Source organism: Mastomys coucha, unplaced genomic scaffold, assembly GCF_008632895.1.
Source record: "Mastomys coucha isolate ucsf_1 unplaced genomic scaffold, UCSF_Mcou_1 pScaffold23, whole genome shotgun sequence".
Taxonomy (NCBI): domain Eukaryota; kingdom Metazoa; phylum Chordata; class Mammalia; order Rodentia; family Muridae; genus Mastomys; species Mastomys coucha.
In genome coordinates, this window is record NW_022196906.1 from 89,515,230 (window position 1) to 89,536,802 (window position 21,573).

The window sequence follows — 21,573 nt, forward strand, 5'->3', positions numbered from 1 at the left end:
AAAAAAAAAAAAAAAAAAAAAAAAAAAAGAAAGAAAGAAAGAAAGAAAAAAGAAAAGAAAAGAAACTTTCTCATGCCCAAGTTGACTACATATTCTGTTATAGTCTGTGCTCTTAGAAACCTATCACAATAGAATAAATTAGAACTGCTTTGTATACTTAGCCACAATAAGCTTGTATTGGACCTGAACCAATCATCAGGCAGTACTTCCTGCATCTCTGTATAGCCTTTAATGGTTTTTGCTTTTATAAGCTGCTTCTAGGATGGACCCCAACATAAGAGAGACACCTGCCTCTATTTAGATTAAGACTTCCATTTTGAGTAAGGGTCAAGTAAAGTTTAAGCTCCCTAGGAACTGACATCCTGATTGACAAATTAAGACATGAATATTAGGCAAGACAAGTCCCCTGCCACAGTTGAATACCCCAACCAATGGGAGCAAGGTAAATGTACAACAAAGACATGTTCCTAAGGAAATCACTTATCTGTAAACCCTGATTTGGTGAAATAACTTGGCCCAAATATTTGTGGATCTCAGGCTTAATGGATCTGTAGGATTCTAACTGAGCATCACAGTCAGCTCCCAAATCTGACTTGCAGCCCTGATCGATCAGCTCTGGAGGAATGCTCAATAAACTAGCCCTGTTTGACCTGTCTGACTGAGATCAGTGTTCATGTGGTTTGTGAAGCTACTCCTGGGCCCCAATACTACTAAGCCCCACAGTGACATCAGGAGTCTGGTTTCCGATGTATCAGATCATCTGTTTTGCCTCCATTTACAGATAACCTAGCTGTTTGTTTGTTTTTCAAAACAAAGTTTCTCTGTGTAGCTGTGGCTGTCCTAAAACTCACTCTGTAGACCAGGCTGGTCTCAAACTCAAAAGAGATCCACCTGCCTCTGCCATCCAAGTGAGGGATCTAAAGCATGCACTACCACTGCCCAGCTTGATAATCTAAGCTTTTGAAAACTATTGTAACCAAGTAAATGGCTCTGTTTGAGTCGACCAAATATAAAATTAAATCTCTTGTAAAAACTTTTTTTTTCCCCCCGAGACAGGGTTTCTCTGTATAACCATGGCTGTCCTGGAACTCACTCTGTAGACCAGGCTAGCCTCAAACTCAGAAATCCACCTGCCTCTGCCTCCCAAGTGCTGGGATTAAAGGCATGTGCCACCACTGCCCGGCGTAAAAACTTTTAATTCTCTTTTATTAAGCCTTTTGATGTAAATGGGCATTATTTCCCATTTATAGAGGAAATTGAGCTTTTGAGAAGCCATGTAGCAAAAGGGGAGGAAACTAATATTTTGAGTACCATAGTAACTAAGCGCTTTACTTGGTATTTTCCTTAATCTGAATAGATATTTCCTCATAGTAAATTTGGTGAGGCTACTGGTATGTTATATAACTATATAGTTTGTCTCTGCATTACTAGTTGTTCCTTTATCTTCTTTATTCAACTGTGATTAAGTTTTCTTAAGGTTTATTTTTTATTTTATATTTGTGTTTATGTGTCTGCACATTTGTATAAATACATGTGGTGGCTGAGGAGGCCAGAAGAGGGCATTGGATCCCTGAGGGCTGGAGATGCAGGTAGTTGTACACAGCCTCATCTAAGTGTTAGGATCCAAACTTGGGTCTCTGGAAGAGAATCCCTGGAGTTTTTATATAATCAGAATATATTACATCCTGGTTTGATTTGGTTTGGTTTGACTTGGTTTTTGTATTGAACCATGGAAGAATCACTTTTCTTAGGCATCAAAATAGTTATAATAGTTAATAATCTAGAATATATTGTTTTTGCTTTTTAGATTCCAGAATTTGATAACTTATACCTGGATATGAATGGAATTATACATCAATGTTCCCATCCTAATGATGATGATGTTCACTTCAGAATTTCAGATGACAAAATCTTTACTGACATTTTTCACTACTTGGAGGTGTTGTTTCGAATTATTAAACCTAGGAAAGTGTTCTTTATGGCTGTTGATGGGGTGGCTCCTCGAGCAAAAATGAACCAGCAGCGTGGGAGGCGTTTTAGGTAAGTCATTTAAATAGTTGACAAAATACAGTGCATCTTCTATTCATATTTGTTTTCTATTTAAATCCTCAAGGTAATTGATATATTTTGTACTCAGGATTGTTTTGACTAGTCAAGTACTAAGTTAGTAATTTTGATGACTTATTTCACAGAGTTCATGTTGGGTTTCTTATATAGTCACTGTTGTGAGTCACAAGGTTCCAAACTCACTTTGATAATCTGAAAAGTAAAAGGAGAGGCCCTGGTGATCTACCTTGGTGTAGTCACTGCAGAGTGGACCAAGAGGTTCTTCTAATGACAGCCATGCAACAAACCTCTATTGAATGACCAGCTCTCAGTCTAGATGATGATTTTGAGTAAATATGAGTCCTAATTGGACAGTAAGGCAAATGAGATTAGAAGGTGATTGATGGACTATTGAAAGAAAGTTCAGTTAGGAACTTGGCATTATCAACACCACTGTGTAGAAGAGTCTTAGGGTTTTACTGCTGTGAACAGACACTATGACCAAGGCAGCTCTTAAAAGGAAAACATTTAATTGGGGCTGGCTTACAGGTTTATTTAGTTCATTATCTTCAAAACATGGCAGCATCCAGGCAGGCATGGTGCAGGAGAAGCTGAGAGTTCTACATCTGCATCTAAAGGCTGCTGGTGGGAGACTCACTTCTAGACAGGGTGAGGGTCTTATAATCCACATCCACAGTGACACACCTACTCCAACAAGGCCACACCTTCAAATAGTGCCACTCCCTGGGCCAAGCATATACAAACCATCACAAGATGTAAAGGGTTTAAAGATAAAGAGTCTTAAAATCAAAACTCTGCAACCATATCTAAACAATAGTGAGATTGAACTATTAACCTGTGGGGGGTATCCTAAGACCTGAGTGTTTAGTGAGTTGTTAGCATAGTGAAAGACTCCTTTAACCTAGGGCAGGATAAAGAATGACGGAAATATTCATCTATCAAATGTGGGAGTTGTCAGGAAAGTTGGGACAGTGTCTTAGAGAGACCTCCCAGTGAGACTAAGGAGAAGATGGCAAAGAGTATTGATTTAACTATTAAAAGGAAAACAGTCCCAGAATTCTGAAAATAGTGAGACCCTTAAATTCAAAAGCGCTTTTTATTAAAAGGTTTATTTATTTATTTTATGTATATGAATACACTGTTAATCTCATCAGATACACCAGAAGAGAGCATCAGATCCCATTACAGATGGTTGCAAGTCCCCATGTGGTCTCTGGGAATTGAACTCAGGACTTGTAGAAGAGCAGTCAGTGCTCTTAACTGGTGAGCCATCTCTCCAGTCCAAGACACTTCTCTTAAGTCCAAAATTAAGATTTCTGGGGACTACTTATAGACTTGACTTAATTAGAATCTTCAGGTTTGAAAAACTATTTATACTAGGATGCCATAATATTTATTAAACTAATTTTAAGGCATCGCTAGCCTAAAAGTTCATATTGAGATTCTGATGGTGCAGTGCCTTTATTCCAATATTTGTAAGGCAGATCTCCATGAGTTCAAGGTCAGCCTGGTCTGCATAGAGTTCAGCCACCAGAAGGTATCAGTGCATCTTAGCTTTGCATACTACATCAGTATTAGACAAAATACAAACCCTTGCTGTTGCTTCGTGGTGCCTCAGTGTTACTGAGTACTGGGCTTTCCTGTCATCCTTCTCCCTTTGCTGAGCCTCCCCAGCAGCCCCAGAGCCTCAGCTAGCGTAGCGCATTGACACTATCAGACCTCCTCCCCAAAGTTTTACGGAGGCATCTAACTAACAAAAACCAGCTCATTCCAAAACCTAACCACAGCAAAGCCTGGCGGCTCTACTTATTTTTAACTTCATAACCTTTTCAGTATCAGAAGTATAGAAGAATACTGGCTAGGGATTAAGGACTAATCCACTGTAACTATCACAAACATATATTAAATATAGGCTGTCACCAAGAGTCCCATGTTTCCTAGAAAGTCCTCCAGCAGCTTCATACTTTTACTCTGAATCTGCCTTCTGGTTTTTATCCATACTGTGCCACTAAAATTTCCTTACAAGATCTCAGGCTTATGTCCTAATCTAAAGCCTAAGTTTGCATTGCTTCCCCACCCACCGTGAGTAACGGAGCTCACCCTCCTTTCTTTCTGGAACTCCTCTTTTCATGACCTCCATGCAGCTTTGCTCTGCTTGTGCCATGTTCAACTCTATCATCTTTCCTTTCTCTACTTCTTTTTTCTTAAGCTATCATTAAATTAACTTCCTTGAGAGCCAGGTTTGGTGTGACTGCCTTTAATCCCAGCACTCTGGAGGCAGAGGCAGGCGAGTCTCTATGTTTGAGGCCATCCTGGTCTACAAAGGGACAGCCAGGGCTGTTAACCAGAGAAACTCTGTCTCAAAAATAAATAAATAAATAAATAAATAAATAATAACAATAATAAATTACTTTGAGTCTGCGTCCTGAGCCCTAAGTGATGACATCTAATGACCTCGATTACTGTCTGTGCTAATGACTCCCAGATTTATCTTTATAGTGTCTTTCTCACTCCTAAATTCCTTTGGATTGAAATGCTTGCTGAATGACTCCTTTTGGATCACCTACATACCAGAAGACTCACATGTTTAGAACTGAATTCATCTTCCCCAAAGCAGCCTTTTTAAAATTTTTTTGTTGCCATACTGTGTGATGAGCTGCCCCACTCCAAGTCCAAGAGTAATTTGGACTCCTTCTTGTGTCTTTATTCCTCACATCTGCAACCTATTTATACATGTTTTCATCATCTTTTTAAAATCTAGTCTCAGAGTATGCTGTCATTGTCTTTACTTACCTTATCCTAATAATCTTTTCTATATTGCAGCTAGATTAAACATAGCTATTTGTTATTCCCTCCCATGGTAGTGTACTCTTTAAAACCTAGAGTTATATTTTGTTATATTTTTGTATACTGATATCATTGAAGATTAATAAAATATTAAAATCATTAAATTATATAGTTAAATATTGTAAACAATTGATACTTAAATCTTTTGATCTTGCTTCTATAATAAATTAGCTATATATTTATGTTAGAAATATTTAAGTGTTTGTAATGATTTGTGTTCTTTTTACTATTTTAATGTCTAGCTTCTATCGTCTTCACATTAAAAAAGAAAACATTCAATCTGTAAATAAAAGCAAGGAATACCTGAACCTATTTTTTTTTTTTTTTTTGTTGTTGTTGTTGTTTTGAGACAGGGTTTCTCTGTGTAGCCCTGGCTGTCCTGGAACTCACTCTGTAGACCAGGCTGGCCTCGAACTCAGAAATCCGCCTGCCTCTGCCTCCCAAGTGCTGGGATTAAAGGCATGTACCACCACCGCCTGGCTGGACCTATTCATTTTTATTATAATTACTTTTAAAATTTTACTCTGGCCTGGTGGTGCACAGTTTTAATCCCAGCACTGAGGATACAGAAGTAGGCTAATCTCTGTGAATTCAAGGCCAGCCTGGTCTACAGATCTAGTTCTAGGATAGCCAAGGCTACAGAGAAAAACCTGTCTCAAAGAGGAAAAAAAAAATTATAGTTTTTGAACCAAAAGGTTAACAACTTAGTGTTTTATTTGTAAAAGCTTCTAAATAATGGTTTGTGTAAAAATGTTAATTTTGTAGAAAATGTAAGCTATTTTTTCTCTTTGACTTTTAAGGTCAGCCAAGGAGGCAGAAGACAAAATTAAAAAGGCAATAGAAAAGGGAGAAACACTTCCTACAGAAGCCAGATTCGATTCCAACTGTATTACGCCAGGTAAATTGACTGAGAGCCATTCTAAAGATATAAGATAGACTTTGAACTTTTTTCTAATGTATTTCTGATTTAAGACTGTTTGTCCTTGGGCTGTCACTAGCGATATTCCCCCATTTGTGTACTTATAAGATGAGCTACCTCATCATGTTGCTTGTGTTTCTGGGAAGATCTGCTGTAGGGATTTCAGATGTTGATGAGCAGGAACGGAGAGGACTTGGTCAACTACGTAGAGTTCCTGACCTGGAAAAAACTTAGAAGAGCTTTCAATTTACTGTGGTCAATTATCAGTATCAAACCAATTTGTATTTTGGTGATTGATTTATGACTTACCAAGTTTCCATACCTACCTTATTATGGGTTTCCGGATAAGAAACCCATTCTTTAAGTCCATGGAGTTTACTCTTCTACCTGCTGTAGGTAACTAGAACTTCCATGACTTTAAGAAAAATAAAGCCAGTGAAATGGCTCAGCAGATAAAAGCACTTGATGCCCAGCCTGATGGCCTGAGTTCAGTTCCCAGGACCCGCGTGCTGCAAGAGAGAACCAGCTTCTGCAAGTTGTCTTCTGGCCACGCACAAATAAGATAAATACATAAGTGTAGGAAATAGTAACTTATTAGTAATGTGTGTAACTTAACTTTATGTATGTACAGCACCCTACTTGATACACTTGAGGAGGTTCACTGGCGGCTTTATAGTCATTTATTTTGAACAAAAATTGGAAGTGTAACCTTTAAAATGCCATACAAACTAGTAAATTGTTTTATTTCTAAGTGGCTTAGATACCCATTGCTCAACTTAATAATAATTTTTTCCTGGATATAATTTAAAGTAGACTTTAATTATTGATCATCTGACATTTTCTATAGCATAGTCATTGAATACTCACTTTCCAGATTAAAAATAATGTTAAAAATAGTAGTTTTTGAGATATAGAAGTGGCTTGATGGTTAAAAACAGGCTCTTATGGAGAACCTGGGTTCATTTTCCAATACCACATAGTATAACTCCAGTTCTAGGGTCAGATGCCTTCTTTGTGCCTCAAAGAGAACTGCATGTACATGGTGCACATGCATATGTGTAAGCAAATATCATATACATAAATAAATGTTTTAAAACTTAGAGTATAGCAGTTATTAGTTATAGCTAAGTTCAGTAGAGTGGTTGTCATACAAACATGAGTTCAATCCCCAGCCCCCTTATTAGAAACTTGTTGTGGTGGTGCACACTTGTAATCTTAGTGCTGGGGAGCTGAATGGGAAGGATCCCTGGGGCTCATTAGTCAACCTGGTTTGCCTACTTATTGAGTCCCAGGTTCCAATGAGAATCTGTATCTCAAGAGTCAAGGTGACTGGGCATGGTAGCATGTGGCTTTAATTCCAGTACTTGGGAGGCAGAGGTAAGAGGATCTCTGTGAGTTTGAGGCCAGCCTGAGCTACATAACAAGTTCCAGGGAGCCAGAGATACATAGAAACCCTGACCAAAGATTAAAAAAAAACCAAGGTGGATTGTATTTGAAGAAGAACCAAACACAAGTTATCCTTTGGGCTCCACATAAGCACCTGCTTCTACATGAACTTGTATATAAATACAAACACAAGTACTAGTTGGAGTGGAATATAGGGTTTTTTTTGGTAGAGTCTATGCTTCATATGCATAAGATCCTGGGTTCAATCCCTCTCAGGGGTTGCGGGGGAAGAAATCCCTAGCATAGTATGAATCAGACATGATTGTGCATGCCTGTAATTCCAGGACTTGGGAAGTTTAGGGTTATCCTTGACTCATAGTGAGATCAAGACTAATGTGGACTACAGACCCTGTCTTAAAAATGAAAGCAGTATTAGTTATTAATAATATACATGAACAATAATAGTTAACATTGGCAATCTGGTTAAAACTATACGTCTTAAAATTTCTTCAAGATATTCAGAGGGTAAAATCATTTGCCACATAAGCAGACCTGAGTTCAAAGTCCAGAACTCCATGGTCAGTGTATAGAATGAGCTACCAAAACCGTCCTTTAGCCTCCACATATGTGCTGTGGCATGCACATGCTTACCTTCACATGTTACATATCATACACTGACAGTAATAATAATAAGAAAAATTAATAATATGCCTAGCAATCCAGAAGAAATGTAGAAAAGTGGAGTTTATTAGAGTCCAAACTGCTCTTAGGTCAACACTTAAAGCACAGGCTATTGATGGTGTAAAATTCATGACTTTACCTTTGTGGCACTGTCTAGTGACATTTGATGCATTGGAAGATAAGCAAGAAAACTTTGGGCTTTGATGATTCCTGATTATATGTTGTTACTGAGAACTTAACTGTTTTTGTTATTTTTATCTCTTTCTCAGATTAACCTTTTAAAACTTTTTACTTATAGGGACTGAATTCATGGCCAGGTTGCATGAACATCTGAAGTATTTTGTAAATATGAAAATTTCCACAGACAAATCATGGCAAGGTGTTACCATCTACTTCTCAGGCCATGAGGTTATCATCTCTTTTTTTATTTAAAGAATTTTTTTAAGCTTATTTAATACTTTGAAGCATAGCATATTACCACCTTCTTTTTTAAACATTGTGTTTAGACTCCTGGAGAAGGAGAGCATAAAATCATGGAATTTATCAGATCCGAGAAAGCAAAGCCAGATCATGATCCAAACACCAGACATTGTCTTTATGGCTTAGACGCTGACTTGGTAGGTATAGCACTTATTGTCGTTGTAAGTTTGTGTCATAGAGCTAAAGACTGAAGACATGGGCTTTTAATGGGGAAAATTTTACTGGCTGTAGCAATGAATACAAAGGAGTGATTGCTACCATTATCTCTCTGTGTAGCCCTGGCTGTCCTGGAACTCACTCTGTAGACCAGGCTGGCCTCGAAACACAGAAATCTGCCTGCCTCTCAAGTGCTGGGATTAAAGGTGTGCACCACCACTGCCTGGCTAAGAAGTAATTTTTTTAAATTTAATGTAGTCATCAGCCTCCTTACTACCAAGCTGGTTTATTGAAGCAAATCCCATAACTTGTTATCTCTTAATACATACATGTTTTCATAACATTTGCATAATAAGTTTTTAAGGCACTCAGCCATAAAGCCATTATCACACATATAACAATAATTGTTTAACATGTAAATGACCACATCTCCTGATGCCTCATGTTTCATTTTGCTCTGTTGTTTGAGCAAGAATTTAAAGAAAACAAACCATTGGCTCACATGCTTGAGTAGACTTTTGGATTCTTTTGAGGGAGTAGGTCATATGAAGAAATTAAAGTGCCCCTTTCCATTTCAGAATAAATTTTCATATTACTGAGACTTCTAAGCATCTAGCATGGAAAGGTCAATGCTTCTAATTTCTACTCCTAAGAAGTAGGAATGTATGAAAATCCTTAGGCAGTTTTGTGCTTGGGCAAGGAGGAGTGGAGGACTTGATGTCAACTGCAAATTGTATGGGCTCTAATGTGTACTTAGCATTCTCGCCTGATTCCATAAGTACCTGCCATTGGAACTACTGGTGCTAATTTTTACATTTTGACTTTTAAATTATTTCCCGCATAGAAATTTTATTAAGTTGCTTTTGTAAACTTAATGGTATGAATAAAGGTAGAATAGCAACATTTTGAAATTATTTTTCAACAGATCATGCTTGGATTAACAAGTCACGAGGCACATTTTTCTCTCTTAAGAGAAGAAGTTCGGTTTGGTGGAAAAAAAACACAAAGGTAAATTAGATGTTGGAAGAAAGAACAAAAACAAAGCATGGCTGGTAATCCCTTAGCACATGGGTTCTGCAAGTGTCTTCTGTTAATCTGTAGTGCCTGTTTAGATGTAGTGCAGTTTATCTTTGTCTTTTATTGCCTCTGCTTTTAGTGTCTATAGTATCCAAGAAGACACTGCCAGACCTAATGTCATAGACATTACCCCTAATTTTTAGTCTAAAAGTTTTGTAAAGAGGTTTGGTTCTGATTGTCCTATTGAGAGCTTTGGTTATCTTGGCTGAACTGTGTTGGAGCTTGTAGTGAGCACTCAGCTGCTGAGCTACACTTGAGTTTGGTGGTCTTAACTTACATGGTGAACCCAGTTCTATTCTTCATATGTGGAAATGTAGTTTTCCTATCACTACTTGTTAAGAAAACTGCTCTTTCCCTATTGGGAATATTAGTTCCTTGTTGAGAATCATTTGCTCATGTATGCACAGTTTTATTTCTTGTGTTTTCTATTTTATTTCTTGATCAGATATACCTGTCGTATCATTACTGGTGTATTCATACAGATTATAATGTAGTTAACATTGAAATCAAGAAAAGTGAAACCCTAACTTTATTCTTTTTTTTTTAACTTTATTCTTTTTTAAGATTATTTTGCATATTTCAGGTCTCATGAAAGCATGAGTTTTTTTTGGAGGGGGAACATTTTACTGTTTTCTTGTGAAAACATCATTGGGGTTTTGATAGGGATAGTTTTAAGAAAGAATTAAAGAATCTGTGAGTCTTTTAAAGTATCTTTTTTATTTATTGTTATATGTAAGTACACTGTAGCTGTCTTCAGACACACCAGAAGGGAACGACAGAGCCACCGTTGTGAGCCACTGTGTGGTTGCTGGGATTTGAACTCAGGACCTTCGGAAGAGCAGTCAGTGTTCTTAACTGCTGAGCCATCTCACCAGCCCCTTTTAAAATATCTTGATATTGAAATAGTCTTCTAATCCATTAGCACATGTTTTGTGTCTTTTATTTTCTTTATTTTGTAGTTTCCCTGTTATGCCTCTTAGGTTAAGTTTACTTCAAAGTATTTAACTATTCCAGTTGTCATTTGTATATGAAATCATGTTTTTCAGGTTTATTTTATTTTATGTGCATGAGTGTTTTGCTTGCATATATGTATATGTACCACTTGCATGTGTGGTGCCCACCAAGGCTAAAAGAGGATGTCAGCCCTCATAACTAGAGTTACAGATGGTTGTGAACTGCGATGTGGGTTCTGGGAGCTGAACCCAGGTCTTCTGGAAGAACAGCCAGTGCTCTTACCTGAGCCATCTCTCCAGGCCCTGGAATACGTTTCTTAACTTTCTTTTGGATGCTCCTTTGATAATGTAGAGAAATACTGCCTATCTTGTTTCCTGTAGATGTGCTATTTGTTTATTATCACTATGTTTTTATGTAAACTATGGAGTTTTCTGTATGTAGAAGTACACCATCTGAAAACAGATAAAGTTGTACTTATCCCTTTCCAATTTTAATTCCATTTCTTTATCTTTCCTGCCTCATTGTCCTGGCTAGGAGTTAAAGAACAGTGTTGAATAGCTATGGTGTGTTGAGTAGCTGTGGTAAAGTAGGTATCCTTGTCTTATTCCTGGTCTTAGGTGTAATTTTTTCACTCTGTAATGTTAATTGTTTTTTCATATATGTCCTTTGTCATATTAAGGAAATTATCGCTATAGCTCCTTTTCTTTCTCTTTTTTTTTTTTAAGACTATGTTTGTACATTGTATGTATATATGAGAGACAGAGAAAGAGGCAAAGACACAGAGAATGAAAATGAATGGGGCACACATGCAGTGCTGTGGCATGTGTGAAGGTGAGAGAGCCTGCAGTGGGCACGCTCCTTCTGCCATGTGGGCTCTGGAGCTAGAACTCATGCCATCAGGTCTAATGGCAAGCATCCTTGCCCACTGAGCTGCTTGCTAGCCCACTCTCTCTAAGTTTGACATTGTTTCTTTCTTTAGGCCAAGCTAGCCTAGAACACTCTCTTTATGTAGACCAGGCTGGCCTCAAACTCATTATCCTTATGCCTCTGCTTCCTGAGTACTTGCATTTCAGGTGTTATCATGGGAGAGTGTTCAATATTGTTAAATGCTTTTCTACAAAATGATTGTGGAAAATGTCCCCCTTCATTCTACTCATGTGCTATCTGATATTGGTTTTCTTATGTTGAACTGCCCTCACATTCTTGCCATAAATCGTGCTTATATCTTATCTATTTAAATATAATACTGTTTCCTAATATTATTCCTTATTGCTAAATTTGGAGTATAAGCCAATATAGAGACCTGTCCAATGCAGGAGATAAACTATATTTGAAAGTGCACACACACATACACATACACACCCTCACTTCCCACAATGAACAGCTTGTTTCTTATGTGTATTCTATATTTTATTTAGCCCTTATGAATTCTGAATCTGTTCACCAAACTTAAAATTTAAGCCTATCATTTTATCATGTTTCATCCATTGGGATAGCATTCTAATATAATTATATATAAATTACTGCTTTAAAGATAAGAATTATCTGTTATTGATCATTTTTACTTAACCATTGCTGCATTTTTGAGGTTGGACAACTCTCTTTTGATCACTTGACTAATTACAGGGTATGTGCACCAGAAGAAACGACGTTTCACCTCCTACACTTGTCTTTAATGAGAGAGTATATTGATTATGAATTTTCAGCATTAAAAGTAAGTGTTAACATAGCCATGGACTATTATTTTTGCATATAGAAATTTCTATAGGTTTTCACTTTGTTCTTCATTTTACTATAGGAAAAGATCACATTTAAATATGATATTGAAAAAATTATAGATGATTGGATTTTGATGGGATTTCTTGTTGGCAATGATTTTATCCCTCATCTACCTCATTTACATATTAATCATGATGCACTGCCTCTTCTTTATGGAACATATATTGCTATCCTGCCAGAACTTGGAGGTAAGACTACCTTACTGGTAATTGAGTACCCTCCATTTCTTAGATTACTACATGTGTGACTATATTAGGAAAACAGTGTGTGTTTCTTTCAGTCTAAGTGGTAGGCACTGAGATTGTCATTTTCAGTGGATGCTAAAGAAGCTGACTACAGGTGAACCACGTCACTCGTTAAGCAACTTGCCTCTCACCTTTAACTCCCTAAGAAAACCAGCAGTCTCATTGGGTTCACTTCATTCATTCATAATTCATTAGAGAAATCCAGTTGTTCTAAATATACATGAAGTATTTGATATAAACCAAAACAGTTAAAAAAGGAAACTGGCAAAAAAATTCTCTAAATAACAGGAAATTATTCCTTTGCCTTCTTTTTCCTTTTGATGTGAAGTCTTACTATGTATTCCTGGGCTGGCCTCAAACTCTAAAGCTCCCAAACTCCTCATAGCTTCCCAAAGGATAGGATACAGGTGTGTGCCGCTTAGCCAGCTACACCGTTTCTTATGTGAATATGTCAAGTTGAATAATCAGACTGTAATACATATGGTATTGCTAATGGTTGGAAATGTGGAAGCCTTATTATTATATACCTGAATTTCCAATATTTTACCTCAGTGCCTAAAATACAGTAATGGAAAGGTTATAGAAACTAGAGCTGGTTTCTAGAGAGCAAAGCAGTTAGAGGATTTTCCTCATTAGAAGAATCATTCAGCAGTTTGTGGAAAGAATTTTATAGAGCTGTTTAGAAAATAATGCCAGTTTGTACTACAAGTTTAGATTTGGTTCATTTTAGGTTATATTAATGAAAGTGGACATCTCAACTTACCTCGATTTGAGAGATACCTTGTGAAACTATCAGATGTAAGTAACTACAAGGTTTATTTTCCTATCTAGGGTCCCTGTAAATGGTCATTAGTTGTTTAGTTAACAACAAAAAGACAGTTTTGCAGCATTGTTCTGATTGTTCATTCTGTATCATTTCACATGAGCTATTTCTTTATTAGTTACTTATTTTCAGTTTCCAGACTGAATATATGTGACATTATATGTGTATAAACAAACCTTCTTCAATAAACTATAACCCAGAAATATTTTCTGTTAGAAATTTAGTTTGTATTCTTTTAGACATGTTTAAATCATTTTAAAATTGATTTCTGTTCAGTTTGATCGAGAACACTTCAGCGAAGTTTTTGTGGACCTCAAGTGGTTTGAAAGCAAAGTTGGTAACAAGTATCTCAATGAAGCAGCAGGTGCGGCAGCAGAAGAAGCAAAGAACTGCAAGGAGAGGAGAAAACCGAAGGTGATCAGCTTCTTGGGGTCTTTTTTTCTTTTCTTTTTTCCTTTTCCTTTTTTTTTTTTTTTTTTTAAACTGTAACAGCAAAACTAATATTCCTTGTTCCTTGTTTTCCTTAGGTTTCAGGGGCTTGTTTCATTTTCATTTCTTCTCCATGAACATCTAAAATTTTGTTTTCTGTCTGTCTGTGTTTCTCTCATATCATAAATATGTATTTAAGGAAAAATGAGTTTTTTATTTTCACTTCTAAGGAATAGTGATCTGTTTTCTCTATTAAGAATCCAATAAATAGGTCAGGAGAGCTCAGAAGTCAAGAACACTTGCAGAGGATCGAGGTTCCGTCCCCAGTCTCCACATGACAACTTATGGTAACTCCACTGTCAGGGGATCTGCTATCCTCTTCTGGCCTCTGTGTATACATATGTACATACATACATTCAGACAACACTTGAATACATATAAGATTTTAAAAATGTCAAAGAAGTGAATAAGTGGCCAGGCGGTGGTGGCGCACGCCTTTAATCCCAGCACTTGGGAGGCAGAGGCAGGCAGATTTTCGAGGCCAGCCTGGTCTACAGAGTGAGTTCCAGGACAGCTAAGGCTAGACAGAGAAACCCTGTCTCGAAAAAACAAAAACAAAAACAAAAACACAACAAGACAAAAAAAAAAAATAAAGAAGTGAATAAGTTAACTTTTAAAATAAATTATTTAAGTTGTGCCATTTGAAAACAGCAGAGCACTGAGTAGTTTATACTTATTTGGGGTCTTAGGAGTTTGTTTGTTTGTTTGTTTGCTTTTTTATTCGACACCAGGTCTCATGTAGTCTAGGCTGGCCTTGTACTCCTGATCTCCTATGAGACCACTACACCAGCAGTGGACTGATTAAGAATAATTAGTAGTATAATCTCTAGGAGCTGGGGAGATGGCTCAGTGGTTAAGAGAACTTGCTAAAGACTCAGGCTTGGTTCCCAGTACACATGAGGTGGCTTATAACCATCTGTAACTCCAATTCCAAGGGATCCAACACCCTCTTCTGGCCTCCACAGGCTTCAGGCGTGCATACTGTACACTTACATACATGCAGACAGAACATTCATACACATTAAATAAGAATAAATAAAATATAGATTTTAAAAATAGTACAATATCTAGTAAATATTCTGCATAATAATGATTGATTCAGAATATTCTAGTGTTCTAAAGGACATCTCTAATTAAACAGTGTCTTGTTTGTGTTAGTTTGAAAAAGAAACCTCAAATTTTCTTGAACCTATCAATAATGATGGAAACCTTACTCAATTTAGGTTCCAGATTAATAATAATAATTAATAAAATAATAAAATTAAAGTAGACACTAATAAGTTTTCCCCTAGGAAATTAAAGATCCTGATTTTCTCTGGCAAAGTTTTCTGTTTCTTAATTTCTTTCTCTTGTTTTTCACATTTGTGTATGTGGTGTATGTGTGTATTTGCGTGTGTGACTGCATGAGTACCTACCTTGTTATATGTGGAGGCCTGAAGTTGTCACCTTGAGTTGTTCTTCAGTCTATGTGTTAAAGCAGGTGAGCCAATTCTAGCTAGTTTGCTAGCCTCCATACTCATGTCTGCCTCACAAGTGTTGTTTGAGATTCTAAACTGCTGCCACAGCTGTCTGGCTTTCTATTCTATGAGTGCTGGAGCTATAACTCCAGTCCTCATATTGGGTATCAGGTGCTTTATCCAGCAAGCTATCTCTCCAGCCTAACATTTGTGAATACCTCTTTTTCAGTGGAACTGAGCAGTAATCAGTCTGATTCTACCACATGCATTTCTCTAGGAAAACAAGCTTTGTATTGAGTGCAGTGGTACTACTAAAATGGAGAGGCTTGGCGATCTTGACCTTCAGGGCAGGCATGGACTACACAGTAAGGCTATCTCAAATAGAAAGAAAGGAAAAGGAAAGCAGAAACTTTAAAAGGGAACCTGGATTCACAAAACCTTCATGTTGATAACTCCTAGCTCTTCTACCTTAGCTCAGTCTTTAACCACCTCCAGTCTTCCAGGAATGTGTGAGTTATATTAGAGATACATGCAGCTATGACCTGTGAGCATAAAGCTCCTAGAGGGCAGAGTTACATGAAGAAAAGCTTATGGGTGTCACTGCCAATAGCTAGACAGTCAAAAACAAGAGAGAAAAGGGGTTAAGAGATATAGATAGATAGATAGTCAAAAACAAGAGAGAAAAGGGGTTAAGAGATATAGATAGATAGATAGATAGATAGATAGATAGATAGATAGATAGATAGATAGATAGATAGAAAAATAGATAGATAGATAGATAGACAGACAGACAGACAGGCAGACACACAGACAGATAGATAAATGTTGGGCAAAAATGAAAGATATAGTAGGTTGAAACAATAATAATCTTGAGAATGATAAGATTATTTCATTTTTTTGTTTGGATTGTAATTAATGTTTAGATACTCTTGGTCTTCGTACATATAATTCAATATACGTTTTTTAATTTAATGAAAATCATTTGTTATATATCTGAGTTTTATATAATAAAAAATGTATAACTTTAGAAAACAATTAATAACCAAAACCATCCTGTTGCAGTTTCTGTTTTTAATCTTATTTTTAAAGTAGGTTGCTACAGAGTATCCTTTAAAGATCATTGTCAGCTGTAGCTAGCATTTTTTTAATCTTACTGTTCATCTTATGATGATTTATAATTTTTTAATAGGGCCAGGAAAATTCTTTAAGTTGGGCTGCATTAGACAAAAGTGAAGGTGAAGGAGTGGCTTCTAGAGGTGAGTACAAGCTGTGTGTTTTAGTGTATTCCATTGACATAATAGTTGTCTTGCCTTCCCTTCATTAGTACCAACCCAGCATGGGGAACTGGATAGATATTCCTATGATAGTCTGTAGGCATCAGCTTTGATATGTATGCTGGGTTAGAAAACAATATTCATGATTATCAGTCACATCTTTCTGGTTTTTCTCACAGATAATTTTGAAGATGAGACTGAAGATGATGATCTGTTTGAAACTGAATTTAGACAATATAAGAGAACATACTACATGACGAAGATGGGGGTCGATGTAGTATCTGAGTATGCTTTTGATGACTGTTTCATTTTGAAATAGAAAAAGTAGATTTTGAAGTTCTTCAGAAAACAACATGATTTTAATGTAGTGTGAGATTTATTGGTGTCATAATTTCAAATGCATTTCATGATAGTAATTCTGGCACATGTTCTATTACTATTGTAAAAATTACTGTATAGATGAAATAGGGAGATAGCCTAGTGGGCAGCATTTGCCACACTACCTGAGGCCCCATGTCCTTATCCCTAGCATCTGAGTAAATGGCCAGCTCAGCTGCATAGCACTAGGGGGAGGCTCCTCATCTCTCCTCACCTCATCTCCAGAATCTGCACCTCTATTAAATGGCAATTGCAGAAAGTTCCCAACAACTCGGGAAGATGCTGATAGTTTTTTAAATTGGGTAAACAAAGATTAACTTTGGGGTGGTAATGTGTGGCTGATCTGAGCTATTTGGGAAGCTAAAGCCACAGGCTCACTGGAGCCCAAAAATTCACTGGGCAAGATAGCAGAGCCTCATCTCTACAGTGACTGAAAAGCAGCATACTGAAACAGCTAGTAATTGCTAGAGGGTGATAAGAATGGTTTTCTTCATTACCCAGCTTTCTAGCAATCAGGAAATATTGTTTAAAATAAGAAGGTAAGATATTCATGTTTAAAAGCATACCTACTAAGAGAACCAACTCCTGAAAGTTATCTCATGATTTCCACACAAGCAAGTACCATGGCATTCACACACGCACACAAATAAACAAGTTAATAATAATAAGACATTTTAAAGATATAAGTATTCTTGCTGGAAATACAAAGATAAAAACTTTCTAATATTTTACTTTAAACTGTGGCTTGTTTTGTTGTGGTGATTGGAAGATTTGTTTAACCCAAATCTTAATAATGGATGTTTGGCTTTTGAGAAAAGGAACTACAAGGGAATCTTGTTCAGAAGACAGAACACTTTTTAAAAGTTGTTGTAAATGCTATTGTAAGATTTCTAAGAACTTCTGTGTTTATTCTCAATCCTATTAATTAAGAGAGTGATGGTAGCTGGGCAGTGGTGGCGCTCGCCTTTAATCCCAGCACTTGGGAGGCAGAGGCAGGCGGATTTCTGAGTTCGAGGCCAGCCTGGTCTACAGAGTGAGTTCCAGGACAGTCAAGGCTACACAGAGAAACCCTGTCTCGAAAAAAAAAAAAAAAAGGAAGAAAGCGAAGGCACTACTTTGTAGAAAGTTTACTAGATGGCTCCAAACACTAAGGGGAAAATACGACATAGTGATGACTTTAGCACACACAGCGGGATTAACTATATTGATAGTTGGTTTACAAAGATGGTAAAGCACCTTTTTATGTGACAAGATGGAATAATAAAGAAACTGGAATTTTTCTGTTTATAATTTTTTAGGTATTAAAAATGCACTGAAGACCTTGGTCTATCTCCAGAAAACAACATTGTAATGAAAATGCCTCTTTCTGTTTCAGTGAGTTTCTGGCTGATCAAGCTGCCTGTTATGTTCAGGCTATACAGTGGATCTTACACTATTACTATCATGGAGTCCAGTCCTGGAGCTGGTAAAGACATCTCATTTTATATGGTTCCTACTAGTAGAGTCTCATTTATACACCTCTTAACTTTTGTTTCTACTCAACCTTCATACATTTATACAGTCAAGTTTAAACTAAATTTGGTCTTTTTAAATGAAAATATTTTAAAGACTTTTGACTAAGAAAGATATTTGTAGCCCTATTCTTTGTTAATCTAAAGTTGTAAAATTCTGTATCAATCTGTATCAAAATGAGCTGGGAATACAGCTTACAATGAAACACTTGAGTGAGGCTCTAGGGTCAATCTCTAAACCAGAGATTATTTCCTAGTACCACCAGAAAAATAAAAATAAAGAATCCGTTATAAATAATAGTGTCTTAACAGTAGTTTTTTAGTCTGGGTGATAGTTACATGAGGGTGTATGCAAGATTCCCTACATTTTTGTGTACTGAAAAAAAAATTCTCTTTAGGAGGAATAATTTCTAAAGAATGAACTACTGCCGGGCAGTGGTGGCGCACACCTTTAATCCCAGCACTTGGGAGGCAGAGGCCAGGCAGATTTCTGAGTTCGAGGCCAGCCTGGTCTACAGAGTGAGTTCCAGGACAACCAAGACTCCACACAGAAACCCTGTTTTGAAAAAAAACAAAAACAAACAAAAAACAAACAAAAGAACTACTTAAATGTGTGGCTGAGAGAGTGAAAGAAAGGCATTGCTGTCTTACTAAGCAGTAGTAGTAATCCTCCATGTCCCTAGTGTTTCCTATAGTGATCAGATTTTGTCACTGACAAGTTTCCTGACAGGACAACTTAGAAGAAAAAAGATCATTTGACTCATGGTTTCAGGCTTCAGTTTATGCTCAACCAGCTCCATTCTCTTTTGGCTATGGGGAAACTAGGCAATGTGACAAGGTGTGCATGGAAGAGCAAAGTTGGTACGGCATTGTGACCAGGAAGTAGCAAGAAAGATAGAGAAAGCCTGGGACAAGATACAGCCCCTCAGAACATTGTCCCAGTGGCCCAAATCTAACTAGTCCAACCTCCTAAAGTTTCTAGAACCTCCCAAATAGCACACCAGGAAGGAACCAGGCTTCTGTACATGAGTACTGTGGGGATGGTACTTCACGTCAAAACAATAATGAGAAAATTACTCTGCCCATTCACTAAAATACAAAAAATTAACATCCAGACATGGCAGCTTGTATCTGTAATCCCTTCCACTTTGAGAGGCCAAGGCATGAGGATCACTTCAAGTTCAAGGTCATCTATACCGCATAGCAAAATTTTGCCTCAAAAAAAAGGATAGAAAGTTTGGGAAAAAAAAGAAAAGGAAAGAAAAGAAAAGGAAAGAAAAGGGATTGACCCTAGAGCATCACTCAGGTGCTTTATTGTAAGCTGTATTCCCAGCTCATTTTGATACAGATTGATACAGAATTTTACAACTTTAGATAAACAAAGAATAGGGCTATAAATATCTTTCTTAGTCAAAAGTCTTTAAAGTATTTTCATTTAAAAAGACCATATTTAGTTTAAACTTGACTGTATAAATGTATGAAAAAGCAAAAAATAAACCCAAATTGTAATGCAGCAGACATATAGTAAAGGTCACTGTGGTGATGCTGTTTAATTTGTCTTCAACACACTTGTGGTAGACTCCCTTTCAGACCACCATCAAAGGGCTCAAAACAGTACAAAATGATATGGCATTAAGTATTAATTCACTTATTAGCCAGCTCTGAGAAGAAATTCTTATAGAGTGTAACACACTCTCAGAGGCTCTCTTAGGAACAATATAAATCAAAAGACCTTTATTTGTTGTTTTTTAAAAGGCTACATGCCAATTGTTCTTGTTTAATTGCCAGTCACCAAAATCAGATACTTTAAAACCATATTTTCATTCACTCAAGGTAAACAGCATTTTCTTTGCTACAAATGAAATTAAACTCAGAAAACTTAAGTAATCATCCCAAGATTATACAAAAGTCAGGTCAAACCTATCTGTTTAGAACATCAGTGTATTTTACACTGTTCCGTATGCCCTACTGCCTTCTAAACTTGTGCCATTATTATGGAATGTAAGTCTTAGGCGGACCAGGTGGCTAAGCAGGGAAAGGTTCATGCCACCAAGCTTAACAACCTGAGTTCAATCACCGGGACCCACATAATAGAGAGAGCTGACTCCCACAAGGTGTCCTCTGGCCTCCACATGCATGCACATCCCTATATACAAAACTAATAAAATGTCACTTAAAATTGTTTTAGTCTCTCCCTCTTTTCCTTTGTCTGTGTCCCAAATCTTTTATCTCCCTGTGTCCAGTGATTCAAACACCTAGAAAATATAGAAATGTTTTTAATTTTATGTTCAAAGCTTTATTAAAACATGTCTATAGTTAAAGATGGGAAGACAATGATAAACAGAATGTATGTGCTTGATTGGTTTCATCTTTATCACAAATTGTACACTGATTCAAAGGTAGACGTTCTTAGAGTCAGCTGATAATGGCCGTGTAAGCCTATACCTACTGTTCTTTATTAGGGCCTGATTAGAGCTCTGGTCTCAGTCCTCAAGGGCACTGAATACCAGCCCTTTGCTTAGAGGTCTCTGGTTCAAGTGACTTGGCCAAAGCTTCCTAACCACCGCATTACTGCCCAGTGTTTTTTGACTGGAAGGTACATGATCCACATTTGGGAGGTAAAGAGGAATGTTCCAGTGCCTGGTTAAGTGTTAGTGAAGTTGTGGTTTTGAGGTCAATCCTGGCTGTGTAGGTGAAACCCTGTATATAAGCCCCCTCCCCGTGTATGTGTGTGTGTGTATGTGTGTGTGTGTAAATATATATGAATATATACATACACATACATATATGCATGCATAGTTTTTTCATATATGTAGTTATTGCTATCAGGTTATCTAAACTTTACAAAACTGCTAATTCCTTATATTCAAGTGATAGAATTATGGATGATTTTTTTAAAGATTTATTTATTATTATAAATAAGTACACTGTAGCTGTCTTCAGATGCACCAGAAGAAGGCGTCAGATCTCATTATGGGTGGCTGTGAGCCACCATGTGGTTGCTGGGATTTGAACTCAGGACCTCTAGAAGAGCAGTCAGTGCTCTTACC

General features: G+C 37.0%; 1 protein-coding gene across 1 annotated transcript in view; it reads left to right on the plus strand.

Annotated features, from left to right (window-relative positions):
* Xrn1 (5'-3' exoribonuclease 1) overlaps positions 1 to 21,573 on the plus strand; it is a 112,746-nt gene that overhangs the window by 9,899 nt on the left and 81,274 nt on the right. Inside the window, exons 2-13 of the mRNA XM_031345724.1 lie at positions 1,808 to 2,040; positions 5,715 to 5,812; positions 8,199 to 8,308; positions 8,407 to 8,517; positions 9,462 to 9,544; positions 12,194 to 12,281; positions 12,366 to 12,534; positions 13,322 to 13,389; positions 13,691 to 13,828; positions 16,550 to 16,616; positions 16,814 to 16,919; positions 18,388 to 18,478. Coding sequence (XP_031201584.1) covers positions 1,808 to 2,040; positions 5,715 to 5,812; positions 8,199 to 8,308; positions 8,407 to 8,517; positions 9,462 to 9,544; positions 12,194 to 12,281; positions 12,366 to 12,534; positions 13,322 to 13,389; positions 13,691 to 13,828; positions 16,550 to 16,616; positions 16,814 to 16,919; positions 18,388 to 18,478 — 1,362 coding nt within the window. The remainder of the gene's footprint in view (positions 1 to 1,807; positions 2,041 to 5,714; positions 5,813 to 8,198; positions 8,309 to 8,406; positions 8,518 to 9,461; positions 9,545 to 12,193; positions 12,282 to 12,365; positions 12,535 to 13,321; positions 13,390 to 13,690; positions 13,829 to 16,549; positions 16,617 to 16,813; positions 16,920 to 18,387; positions 18,479 to 21,573) is intronic.